This window comes from Pseudochaenichthys georgianus, chromosome 1 (genome assembly GCF_902827115.2).
Source record: "Pseudochaenichthys georgianus chromosome 1, fPseGeo1.2, whole genome shotgun sequence".
Lineage (NCBI taxonomy): Eukaryota > Metazoa > Chordata > Actinopteri > Perciformes > Channichthyidae > Pseudochaenichthys > Pseudochaenichthys georgianus.
This window is the reverse complement of record NC_047503.1, coordinates 14513741-14526281: the sequence shown is the minus strand read 5'-3', so window position 1 is coordinate 14526281 and position 12541 is coordinate 14513741. Positions and strand designations below refer to the sequence as shown.

Below are 12541 nucleotides of genomic sequence, written 5' to 3'. Positions count from 1 at the left end.
ACCTTCCCCCTCTTCCTTTGTCCTCACAAAACCAAATGTTCACAGGCCCCGAAAACAGTTCACAGTTTTCTCACCCAAATCATTTTCCCTTTTTAAGCATCTTGATAGTTTACTAACATGAATACATACAAATATTTCCTTACAATTCCCTCTTTTGCACTCTTAAAAAAGAGAGTGCAATTTACACAAGGCACTTGCAAAAAACTGCATCCTTGTCTGCAGACTGCTGGAACCCAGAGTACAGAAAGTCCTCTTCACAGAAAACCCTTCCTGCGTCATAGTAGAACGCCTTCCCTCTCAGCCTTCGACTACAGGCGCTGCAGGTGAAGCAGCTGTCATGGTAGAGGCTGCCCATAGCTTGGCAGGCCTGGCTGGCTCCATACACCGTCTTGTTGCACTTAACCCACACTCCTGTTTCAGCGGAGAGTGGAGTCCCCTGTGCCGTCCTGGCTTGCCGTGTCTTTGTCCCCTCTGATCCGCTGACGGCGGCTTCTGGGCTGCCTGCTAGAGAGATGTCTTCCTTCTCCTCCGGCTTGCTGATGGCGGCTTCCGAGTCGATGCTGAATAGATGTCCTCCCGATCTTCCTTCTCCGGTCCGATGATGATGCCTCCCGGGACGACTGCTGGATGGATGATGGATGTCCTCGAGGTCCTTCTCCTCCAATCCGCTGATGACAGCCTCCGAGTCGACCTCCATGACGAGAGCCAGATCTGTCCTGATGTCGTCTAGGGTCCTCGCAGGTGTTTTCCCCGCCGCACACTGGCTCCCGTGGTCCCAGTTGTCCCCCTTTCCTTGTAGGCGGACGGCATGGGATGTCCTCTGGGTCACTCGGTCGGGGCCGGAGAGCCTGGGGTTGACAGTCAGCCTCCTGCGTCTCGGGTCCCTCTTTCGGCGTCAGCAACCTGTGTGGAGAAATCTGATACAAATCCCTCAAGCCTACGCTCCGGGCTCTGGGGCCCTCGGCTGTTTGACCCACCAGTGCGTGGCAACTTGGAGCCTGTTGGTGGGGTGTCTTAAAACAACAGACGTGTGTGCACAGGTTTTCTAAATTAATTGTGCTGCTTCAGAATCTTGGACTGTGCCCACTAAATAAGAACCCCAACATCTTTAGGTAAACTAAATAACATATTTCAATAGCTCTGAATTTCTGACAAGCATCTGTATTTATTTTTAAATGAAATCCCTGAGATCCCATTAAAAATCTAAAAATATGATTTGAACTGCTAATGTTTCTGGTAAAGAAACACACTAATCTTATGGATTCAAAAACAACCAAAATCACAATACTAACAAAGTGAATGGCTTCCTGGTGATACTGCTTCTACCCGTCAGTTCTTAGATATTATCCTACTAAAAAATGAATACAAAATTCCAACAAACTGTCATCAAATGTCCCTCCACTACAAATGTAGATGAAATGTATAACCCCATAATGACCTAAACAATAAAGTCTATGGCTCTTACTTCTTTACCAGGCTAGTTACATGATGTTGTCTGTTGAAACATTACTCACCGGTCAGCCTCTCCAGTATTCCATTCTGGACTTATATCTCTCTGGCAGCCCCTTGGCCACTGATTCTCTATCTGTGTTACCTGCTATAACTCAATCAATACTAGAGACATGTCAACATTCATCAAACAGCCTCTTATCCCCAGATATGGAGCAGGTCAATTCTAAAACTGTCAATCAATGGTCAGATTGAACAATGGAGTTGGGCAGCAGGTTCCTTTCAGTCCCTAAATGAAAAATGTACATTGTAAAGTTTACACTCCCCCTTTTTTACACATTCTCTCATGTGTAAACAAAAACCTGTATGGGAAGAAAACCTTCAGGTCATAATGGATTATAAGACAATACCAAACATTTTTCCCAGTAAACACCTGAGAGTGTTTCTCTCCATCATTCAGTCCTAAAAGAAACAGAATTCCAAATGTCATAGTTTGAGTTTCACATTCTGCAAACAGCCACCTCCTGTGGGAGTGAAATATCAAGTAGGTTAGAAACGGTTTCCCCTTTTGTGCAATGTTAGGAAACCTCTCATTTCACACATTATTATCACCCAAAAATAATGTGTTAGTCCAAAACATGCTTGATTAGTCATCGTTTTAAATCATGCAGTTGCACTGATCAGGTGCAGACATACACACACTCACACTCACACTCACACTGTCAGGTTGTAAAGTCAGGTTTGGTCAGGTTCACCGCAGAGTCAGTCACACACACAAAAGGTTACCACACGATTATAAACGTACTTTTAAACTGATAAAAAGCTGGTAAACCTATAATTTAACTGTACAAATTACTAATAGAAAACTACTATTTAAAAACCAAACACATTACTTGTTGTCAAGGATGCACACAAAATGAAACTTAAATGAGAGGCTGAACTGCCACCTGAGGGGGAACTACGACGCCAGATTAGTGGTTATAGCGAGGTATGTGGAGCGTAAAGGCAGAGTTTTCGGTTAAGGTGGCTAATACAAATCGGATTATGAAATCGATTAGTCTATGTATCACAGACTAAATTAAATCAATACATTTCACTTTGATTTCATTTGGACAAAAATGAATTGTTTTTCCCCGTATCCTAACCTAACGGGGAAAGTGTCCGACCAAAATGCAATTTAAAAAATCAAATAATCAAGTCAGGAAACTTATTTTGTGATTTAAGCTATCGTCTGCATAGCAGTGGAATGGAATGCCGTGCTTCCCAAGTATGTAGCAAGTAAAGGGAGAATAACAGGGAGCCTAACACTGAGCCCTGTGGGAACCCACACTGGAGTAGAGAAGAGTATATTGTGCTCCTCCAGAAGGCAACAATAGTTTCCTGTTAAGTATAATTATTTTTATGTTCTACTAATTAAATCTTCTATATTTATTTCATACTGTCAGAAAATGGCAAAACCATAACCTTAACCCTCATTTATCCTTTTTACGATACAATCTCACCTTTATTTTTTAAATAGAATTGTGTTTAAATGTTTTAGTAGCTCTGAGAGCTTTTGACCATATCACTTGGTCCTCATCGACAGATTGATTTTGCTTAGTTCTCATTGGACCACACTTGTTTAAACCTCGAGGACTTTGATCCTCAATTATAAATCATGATTTTGTTTGTTCACTTTATGTTTTGATGTTCAAACAATACAAAGAACAATGGTGTTACGTCCTCCTTTTCCCCGGTAAAAAAACATAAGCCTCAGACTAACTAAAATAATGGCACTAATATAAGAATCACATTTCTTAGTACGAAACAGCAATACAATACCTATAACAATATATATGTATACTTATAAATAGGACCAGAAGTATTTCTCTTCTATAAGTTCACCACACATCACACAAGCTTTTTTAAAAGTTGAAGTCAATATATTTACTGAGAGATAAACCAAAAACAATAGAATAAATTAAGACCAGGCAATTGGCTGGTTCAGTTGCTGTCACAGCGGACACAGGAGAAGAGAGCGTTTCTGATGCTCTTCAAGAATCTCCTGTCTCTGCTTTTTCTTTCGCCGCTGGTCACTTTGATGACCTCTGAACAACCACAAAGAAGCAGGATGTTAGTGCGATCAAACAACTACAAACACATGAGACTGTGAGGGCTTTAGACATGTGACTTACCAGACTCCATGTGAGCAGCTTCGTCCTCAAGCTTAAAATAAACTGTTTCTGGCTGAGCAGAGACTATTTGCTCGGGAAGAGTCACAGCCTTGAACGCAACACTTTGGACGTTCTTTGATAGCTGCAGAGTGACACTTAGTTCAGAGTCTCTGCTATCAAAGATTACGTTTTCAATGCTTTGGAAGCTCTCAGTCAGTGAAGGCTGTGGTGGGAGACTCTGCTCAGCCTCTCTCATGTCAACAATCACGGTTTCAATGCTTTGGCTGACTTCAGGGTCCTGCTCCACAGCGAAGAACGGATGCTCCAGGACTGTGAGGGGAATAATCCGTCCACACTTGTCCGGCAACAGCATATTTTTCAAGAGGTCCACAAAGTTCAGCAACTCCTCTCTCTTGGCCATGTGTCTGTAAGGTATTACCTGCAATACATTGAAGGTAAAACATGTCTAAGTAATCCTTTTCAAACACGGCAATGCAGTCAATAAATACATTGTAGAAATACTTGTAATGACATTATTATCCAAAAAAAGACAACCTACCTCCACCAGGTCATCAAGAGACCTCAGGTGGAAACATTGGTTTCCTCTGAAGTGATGCCCAGTCTGTAATGCAAACTCCCATGGAGTCTACAGAGAGAGACAAAGTTTTGGTTACATTGTTTATACAGACAGACAGACAGACAGACAGACAGACAGACAGACAGACACACACCTACCTTAAGTGTCCAGATTTGCTGGTTGTAGCTCCCCTCAATGTTAAAGTAGAAGCTGCTTTTTTGTCCATAGTTCAATAGAACATCTGGAGGCTGACCCACCAAGTCCACAATTTGTTTCAGTGTGTCATATTCGTGGTCCGCAGGGAACAGAGCAAAGCCTGCTGCTATTTCCGCAGCCACAGCACCGAGAGACCACATGTCAATCTGTTCACTGAAGTCCATGCCCAGGAGGACCTCTGGTGCCCTGAGAGGAGAGGAAAACTTCTTGTTAAACTCACTTTTGTTTATTTTCCTTTACAGAAACAGACTTCCGATTTTTGCATCAAAGCCGCAGCCTCTGTGCCACATGTTTTATTATTCCTACCTGTACCAAAGACTCTGAACAGCAGTCCCTGGAACGGCCTCGGACACGTGGCGAGCCAGGCCGAAGTCAATGAGTTTGACCTGAAGCGGATGCTGCAAGCGGTTCACCACCATAATATTCTCAGGCTTTATATCAGCGTGGATTATTTCCAGGGCCTCAAGGTGGAGCAGTGCTGTTGTCAGCTGAAGAAACACAAAGATTGAGATGCTTTAGGATCACAACAATGTACATTTTTAGGTCTGATTTCCCATTAAATCTCAAGTAATTAAATGATGCTCCTAAAGAAAGGAATGATTTCACATACTTGACGTAAAACTGGACGGATCTCAGCTATGGGCAGAGCGTTGTGTTTTCTCTGCAGCATGTACTCATAGAGACTCAGGTCCAGGTGCTCAAACTCCAAACAAATTAACTTTTCATGGTAGAACGAGCCATACCATTTCACCAGACTGCATTTATCGGCATCGAGAGTCTGCAGCTTCTGGAGAATTTTAATCTGTGGAAGAAATACAAAATGTATTATTGCTATTTGTTGTCACCTTCAATACGAGGTTGTAGGTTTCTCATTTCAAAATAACTCAACACGTAACTTCAGATTTTATAATAAGAGTTTGTAATCTACCTCTTTCATAGCTCGCTCAAAGAAAAGAGGTCTATCCTTGGATATTTTAACGGCCTTCTTTGTGTTGGTTACATTGTCCATACACATGGCCACCTTACCAAAGCTGCCCTCCCCGAGAAAGGCCTGCACCTCGTAGCCGGAGGACAGCAGGGTCCCCTCGTGGATCAGGAAATCGTCTGTGGAGGAGAGGAGAGAGGAGGAAATGGACACACAATTAAGTTACATTTCACAGTCCACAGAACAGCACATCACATTCAGTCAGTGCTGTCACTGATTTCTAATGCAAGATAAAATATCCTATTTGGTCTTTCTTTTGTGCCTGCACATATAAACGTGTTCGAGAAACAACGCCCTCAACATAGGTTTAGTCAATTCCAGATGTACAGATGCAAAAAACTATCTTCATGTATTGGCTGAGAAATAAATAGGCAAAATACAAATACTGAAAAATATTGCTTATGAGAAATGTTCGGATATTTCTGTAGTGGTTGAGAAATGAATTAGTCAAAGTATTAAACATTACTTAATTACATTATTAAACTTGTTTGAACAAACTGTTCCCCCTAAATAAAGTACACATTTTGTACTATCAGGAAATACAACTTTTACGGATATTATTGCAGCATTTTGTTTAAAAAAAACTACAAAGATGTACCCAATTACAAGATTTAAGATCCAAAAAATGATATTTCTAACATGTTACATATTACTATCATTAGTTTATTTAAATGAGGAACATGTATTTGATCACTTGGTACTAAGCCTGGTCCTTATTTTGTAACCACAAACTAAAACAAAACTGTGTATTGAGCAAACATAAACTTAAGTCTGTTTTTCAGGACTTTACTTTACTGACGGTTGTTAACTACTTTCTGCTTACCTGTGACTGACATGTCACTTATTGTCTCTGATAGTACTGAATCAAATCGTGCTTGTGTTGAAAATGCGGTGAGGAGCAACAGATGTGTGTCTGTGCGTCTCAATTTCAGGTGAATAACTGAACAGTTTCCCTGGAAGCCGGTCCATATGTTTCTAAAACCTTCCAATGTTCCATTCTGGAGTTCCATCCACTCTGATGGAACGTTCCAAAATGGAAGGCATATGCAATTGAGGAAACATGTAAAATGTATTTTAAGAAAACATGGAAGTCACATAAATGTAAATCCTTGAATAGGCTGAGATGATAAAAAGTGAAAAGAGAAGCTTTTTTACACACTCTGATCCACATGTGAATACAAATCACAGATCCATTTAGATTTGTTCGTCATGTTGTCAATATAACTGCTAGTTGAGTGCATGCATGAGCATCAACCTACTAACAGCAGCAGAAACCTGTCAGCTGCAGGCTGTTTATAAGAGCCACTCAGTAGGTCACTACTGCCATCTAGTGGTGATACAGAATATGCATGACCATATGATGTATACAATTCTCATCTTATTTATTTAGAAAAGTTGGCTTTAATGACCTATAATTTTTAGGAAGCTATATTTTAAGCACATTGCAGGTTATAAAGTGTTTAACCTGCATCTTTTGAAAAATGTGGTTAAAATCCAGAAGTACTTTAGCATTACTACAGTGTAAAAATACTCAGTTGCAAGTGAAAGTCCTACATTTAAAATTGTACTTTAGAAAAAGTATAAGCATTAAACATTACTTTAAGCACCAAAGGTCCTCATTATGCAAAATGCCTATTTTAAGCACCAGATATTGTTTTATTATTTATTCAAATGATTGATCAATTCATGTGTTCATCACTTCAGTGTTGCTCTTGGTAAGGCAATGCAAGTTTATTTATATAGCACCTTTCAACACAAGGCAATTCAAAGTGCTTTACAAAAAACGAAAGACATTAAGAAAATGGCATTTAAAATCAGTCATTAAAAAGAAAAGATAATAAAATAAACATTAAAAGAAAAAATACATGGATAAAAGTTACAGTGCAGTTTAAGATGTGAATAGTTCAATTAAAAGCAGCGGCAAAAAGAAAAGTCTTTAGTCTGGATTTAAAAGTAGTCAGAGTTGCAGCGGACCTGCAGTTTTCTGGGAGTTTGTTCCAGATATTTGGAGTATAATAACTGAACGCTGCTTTTCCATGTTTAGTTCTGACTCTGGGGACAGAAAGCTGACCAGTCCCTGAAGACCTGAGAGATCTGGATGGTTCAATTTAGCAGGTCAGAAATGTATTTTGGGCCTAAACCATTCAAAGCTTTATAAACCAGCAGCAGTATTTTGAAATCTATTCTTTGACACACAGGAAGCCAGTGTAAAGACTTCAGAACAGGAGTGATGTGATCCACTTTCTTAGTGTTAGTGAGGACTCGAGCAGCAGCATTCTGAATTAGCTGCAGCTTTCTAATAGATTTTTTAGTGAGACCTGTGAAGACACCATTGCAGTAGTCCAGTCTACTGAAGATAAAAGCATGGACAAGTTTTTCCAAATCCTGCTGTGACATTAGTCTTTTAATCGTAGATATATTCTTAGGTGATAGTAGGCTGATTTAGTAACTGTTTTAATGTGACTGTTGAAACTCAGGACAGAGTCCATGACTACACCTAGATTTCTGGCTTTATCTGTTGTTTTGAACATTGCAGACTGAAGCTCAGCTCTAACTTTTATACGTTCTGCCTTGGCTCCAAAAAACCATTACCTCAGTTTTATCTTTGTTTAATTGGAGAAAGTTCTGACACATCCAGTCATTGATTTGTTCAATGCACTTACTCAGTGTTTGAATTGGAGCATAGTCTCCTGGTGAAATTGTTACGTACATGTGTGTGTCATCCGCAAAGCTATGGTAACTTATTTTGTTGTTTTTCATTATCTGAGCCAGTGGTAGCATGTAGATGTTAAGGAGAAGAGGCCCCAAGATGGAGCCTTGAGGTACCCCACATGTCATATTTGTCAACTCAGATGTGTATTTACCTATAGAAACAAAGTTGTTTCTGTCCTTTAAGTAGGATTCAAACCAATTTAGAACTGTTTTCGAAAGTCCCACCCAGTTTTCTAGTCGGTCGAGTAATAGGTTGTGGTCAACAGTGTCAAACGCAGGACTGAGATTTAATAATACTAACACTGAAGTTCTGCCACTGTCTGTGTTTAAGTGGATGTCATTGAAGACCTTAACAAGAGCAATCTCAGTGCTGTGGTTTGGACGAAAGCCTGATTGGAACACATTGAAACAACTATTTAAATGCAAGAAATTACTCAACTGTTGAAAAACAACTTTTTCAATGATTTTACCTAGAAATGGCAGGTTTGAGATGGGCCTGTAATTGTTCATTAATGAAGCATCTAGATTATTCTTTTTTAAGAGCAGTTTAATGACTGCATTTTTCAGGGCCTGTGGAAAAATACCTGAGTGAAGAGATTTGTTTACTATATGAAGTTGATCTGAGGCCATGCAACGAAAAACATCTTTGAAAAAAATCCTGTTGGAATAATATCAAGGCAGCAGGAGGAGGATTTCAGAAGTTGAATAATGTCCTCTAGGTTTTTATCATTAATCTGATGGAATTGTGTCATGGTGTTTGAATTGATATTAGGTGGCCATAGGGACAACACATTTGCTGTACCTGATGCAGAGGCACTGACTGCTTGTCTGATTTTCTGAATTTTGTCAGTGAAAAAGGAGGCAAAATCATTGCATGCCCTGGTGGATAGAAATTCAGAGGCTCCTGACACCGGGGGGTTAGTTAGTCTGTCGACGGTAGCAAACAAGGCACGTGCATTGTTTTTGGTAATGATGTCAGAGAAGAAAGACTGTCGTGCGTTTTTCAATTCCAAATTATAAAGGCCAAGTCTCTCTTTATAGATTTCAAAGTGAACCTGGAGATTTGTTTTTCGCCACCTACGTTCAGCTTTTCGACACTCTTTTTTCTGCTCTCACGGTCATGGCCTTTCTCTATGGAGATATTTTCTTCCCAGTCACTTCCTTTACTTTAGTTGGAGCAATGGCATCTATAACACAGTGTTTCCCCTATATACAAATAGTGGCGGCGCAGCGCCGCTGCTGAAATATGCGCGCCGCTGCTAGGGGGCGCCAGCTAGGTACCCAAAAAAAAAAAAAAAGTTTGCTAAATGTTGAGACATTGCCGCTGTATGTACTAGGCAGGGCCGATTTTTGGTATAGGGCACCAGATCTGGGGGGCGCTGCGCTGGTAGCTCTGGGAGGGAAAAAACATTTTTGACCGTTGGTGCTCATCCTAATTTTCGGCCTTGATGTAACAACATTCATAATTAAGTAAATGTAACACCCTTTTCACCCCGGTTACACTTTCCATTTGCCCTGTACGATGGGCGCTGTAAGTCATGGAAGTGGGGGATGTTGGCTTATCAGGCGCCTGCAGCTCACAGCCAAAGTGCGAGCGTGGGAGCGAGAGAGAGAGCGAGGGAGAGAAAGAGAGAGAGGGCGCACCGGTACCGGCTCTGTGGTTATTAGAATCTGGTGCTAGCTGCGCTAACGGATATAAGAAGTAGATGTTTCTACAACCAGGGTGGAGGAGAGCTCTCCTGTCAGACTGAGTGGCTCAGTGAGGTAAAGGACTCTGAGTGTTTAGATAGTTCATTTCAGTCTAAGTTATCTCAGTGGGTCTCAAACGTTTTGACCACAAATTATGTAAACACATATTTCCAAGGCACTCCTTTATAATTATTAGGATAAATAAAAACAGGTTTGAAATCATTCCAATGTATACTTTAGGACAGTAAACCAAAAATATCGTTTAAAGTTGGAGAGATACAAAGATACAAAAATATGCATAAATAAATGTTAACTAGGTCAAATAAGATATGAATGAACAACAAAAATAAAATAAGTGACATGTATTTGTTATTGGCTATGGTGGGTTACTGGTTATGTTCACATACTTATTTGATTATTAAAATGTAAACCGATCTTTTTCATATGGGTGTTTAGAGTTGTACCCCCTAGATCAGGTCTCTAGTAATTGTGTGCTCAAACTGCACCAGATTGAAGCATTTTACTTTAAAAAAAAAATGTTGTTCAAAAAATCTTCATACCCCCGGACCCCTTTAGTCTAGAGGATGTGACGTCCACCCCCCAATTAAAACAAGCTCATACAATACTGAATACATTTGAAGCCATTTTGACGGATATGACCTATGTCAACAAGTTTCTGTTTTTTGTAGTGTATTTGCCTTTTGTAGAGATTTTTCATTTATTCTTTACATATAAAATCTAGGGCAGCAAATTAGCTAAAACCGGCCCTGGTACTAGGCCTCAAGAGCCTTTCTTGTGCTGACACATAGAAACAAATTGGCGTGGCGCACTTCGCACGCGCACACACTAAAAAATTCCATGCGCTCACATTATACTGGGCCCACGTGCCTTAGCACCGCTGCTATGACTCCATCCTAGGGGAAACACTGTATAACATTTATAACATTTCCCTAGTATTTTCAGTTAAATATCGCTTTGTGGTTACCTCTTTTTGAACATTTTTGTGAACAGAAATAGAGCTCTCAAAGAACACATAGGAATGATCAGAGAGTGCAACATCAGTCACCACAACCTTAGAGATATTCAGACCCTTTGAGATAATTAAGTCCAGAGTGTGCCCCTTATTGTGCGTGGGCTCCGTCACATGCTGAGTAAGTCCATAGTTATCAAGAACACAAAACAGTTCTTTAGCCCCAGTTCAGTAAATTCATCAAAAAAGCTTGCACAGTATTTGGGTGGTCAGTAGTGATACAAATGCCATATCAATCTCATTAGTATGCAGAAAAAGTGACAGGTCGCCCCGCCCCTTTTTGGCCGGAAGTCCCGCCTTATTTGACCGGAAGTCCCGCCTTTTTATTTTGAAAACCGGAAGTCCCGCCTCGTTCGACCGGATGTCCCGCCCCCGCTTCCGGCGGATGTCCCGCCCCCGCTTCCGGTTTACAAAATTAAATTAAAATTAAATTAAAATTAAAAAAATGAGAAAAATAAAATGCCGTTGTTTTCAATCAATTAATATGCCTAGGATATATGTCCCGCCTCCTAACCACTTCCTGTGTGGTTAATCCTGTATACAGTATCGAATGTAACTTACAAATACTTGCAAATAACATGAAATTAATCAAAAGTAAAAGCATCTAAAAACATATATTTAAACCTCTCTGTTTTTGCAAACAGGACATGACAGGACATGAGGGGAGAAAACATGGTGAAGGAGGGGGAACACACACACACACACACACTTTCCCCGCCCCTCACCCCTCTCGCTTTAGGGCTGTCTAAATAAAAAGCCAGCGTCTTTGGTCACTCTTAAATATTTTTCAAGTCGAGAGAAAATGGCCAAGAGACGTCTTGATATGAGTTTAATCAGCGAGACACCGGTGACAACTTACAGCCATCCGTTGGGTGCTCCAGTCCAGAAACGAATGCAGTTTGTATGCCGGGTTCAGACACCTACAGCCGAAGATATGCTTCAGTCTCCTCTGTCTTGAAGGCAGTGGTTAATCCTGTATACAGTATCGAATGTAACTTACAAATACTTGCAAATAACATGAAATTAATCAAAAGTAAAAGCATCTAAAAACATATATTTAAACCTCTCTGTTTTTGCAAACAGGACATGACAGGACATGAGGGGAGAAAACATATGGTGAAGGAGGGGGAACACACACACACACACACACACACACACACTTTCCCCGCCCCTCACCCTCTCCCTCTGTCTAAATAAAAAGCCAGCGTCTTTGGTCACTCTTAAATATTTTTCAAGTCGAGAGAAAATGGCCAAGAGACGTCTTGATATGAATTTAATCAGCGAGACACCAGTGACAACTTACAGCCATCCGTTGGGTGCTCCAAATCAAAGTAAAGCATATAAAAAACAGATATTTTAAAAAGTCAGCCTTTTTGCTAAAGGATAAGGGAGGGGGAAAACCCCAAACCCCCTATGGAGAAGCCATAAACCCCCTATGGAGACAAACATGTTGTAAACAGAGGGAGGTAGGTAATATACTTAAATATATATAGAAAGTCAGAGAATATTTATCAGAGGATAACGCATATACATTTGTACAAGTCGACACGGGTGGATTTTGTAAGAAAACAGAGTTTTCGTACTCAGACCGCTGCAACAATTTCAAGCAGATCTCTGCGATATGCAGTCGCTGTCCGAATATAATGATGGCTTTAATTATTTGTTAACAGTCATAAATGTATTTAGAATAAACCTGTGCTCAAACATTAAAAAGAAAAAGAAGGGTAAGG

The 12541-nt window shown here is 40.3% G+C and overlaps 1 protein-coding gene across 1 annotated transcript; it reads right to left on the bottom strand.

Annotated features, from left to right (window-relative positions):
* Nucleotides 1-3349: 3349 nt before the first annotated feature.
* On the bottom strand, nt 3350-6331 carry LOC117455068 (homeodomain-interacting protein kinase 1-like). Its single transcript, XM_034094425.2, has 8 exons — nt 6204-6331; nt 5324-5499; nt 5006-5197; nt 4702-4883; nt 4338-4581; nt 4162-4248; nt 3624-4041; nt 3350-3536 (listed from the first exon to the last, which is right to left on the bottom strand). Exons 1-8 carry the CDS (start codon nt 6214-6216, stop codon nt 3433-3435), a joined length of 1416 nt encoding a protein of 471 aa, XP_033950316.1. The 5' UTR covers nt 6217-6331; the 3' UTR covers nt 3350-3432.
* Between the last annotated feature and the right edge of the window lie 6210 nt (nt 6332-12541).

Bases quoted from the DNA above. Each gene is read 5' to 3' on its own strand.
- LOC117455068 (XM_034094425.2), bottom strand. The intron at 4,884-5,005 runs GTATGTGAAATC...GTGTTTCTTCAG, and splicing joins TCCGTCCAGTTTTACGTCAA to CTGACAACAGCACTGCTCCA. The intron at 4,042-4,161 runs GTAGGTTGTCTT...AATGTATTGCAG, and splicing joins CTCTTGATGACCTGGTGGAG to GTAATACCTTACAGACACAT.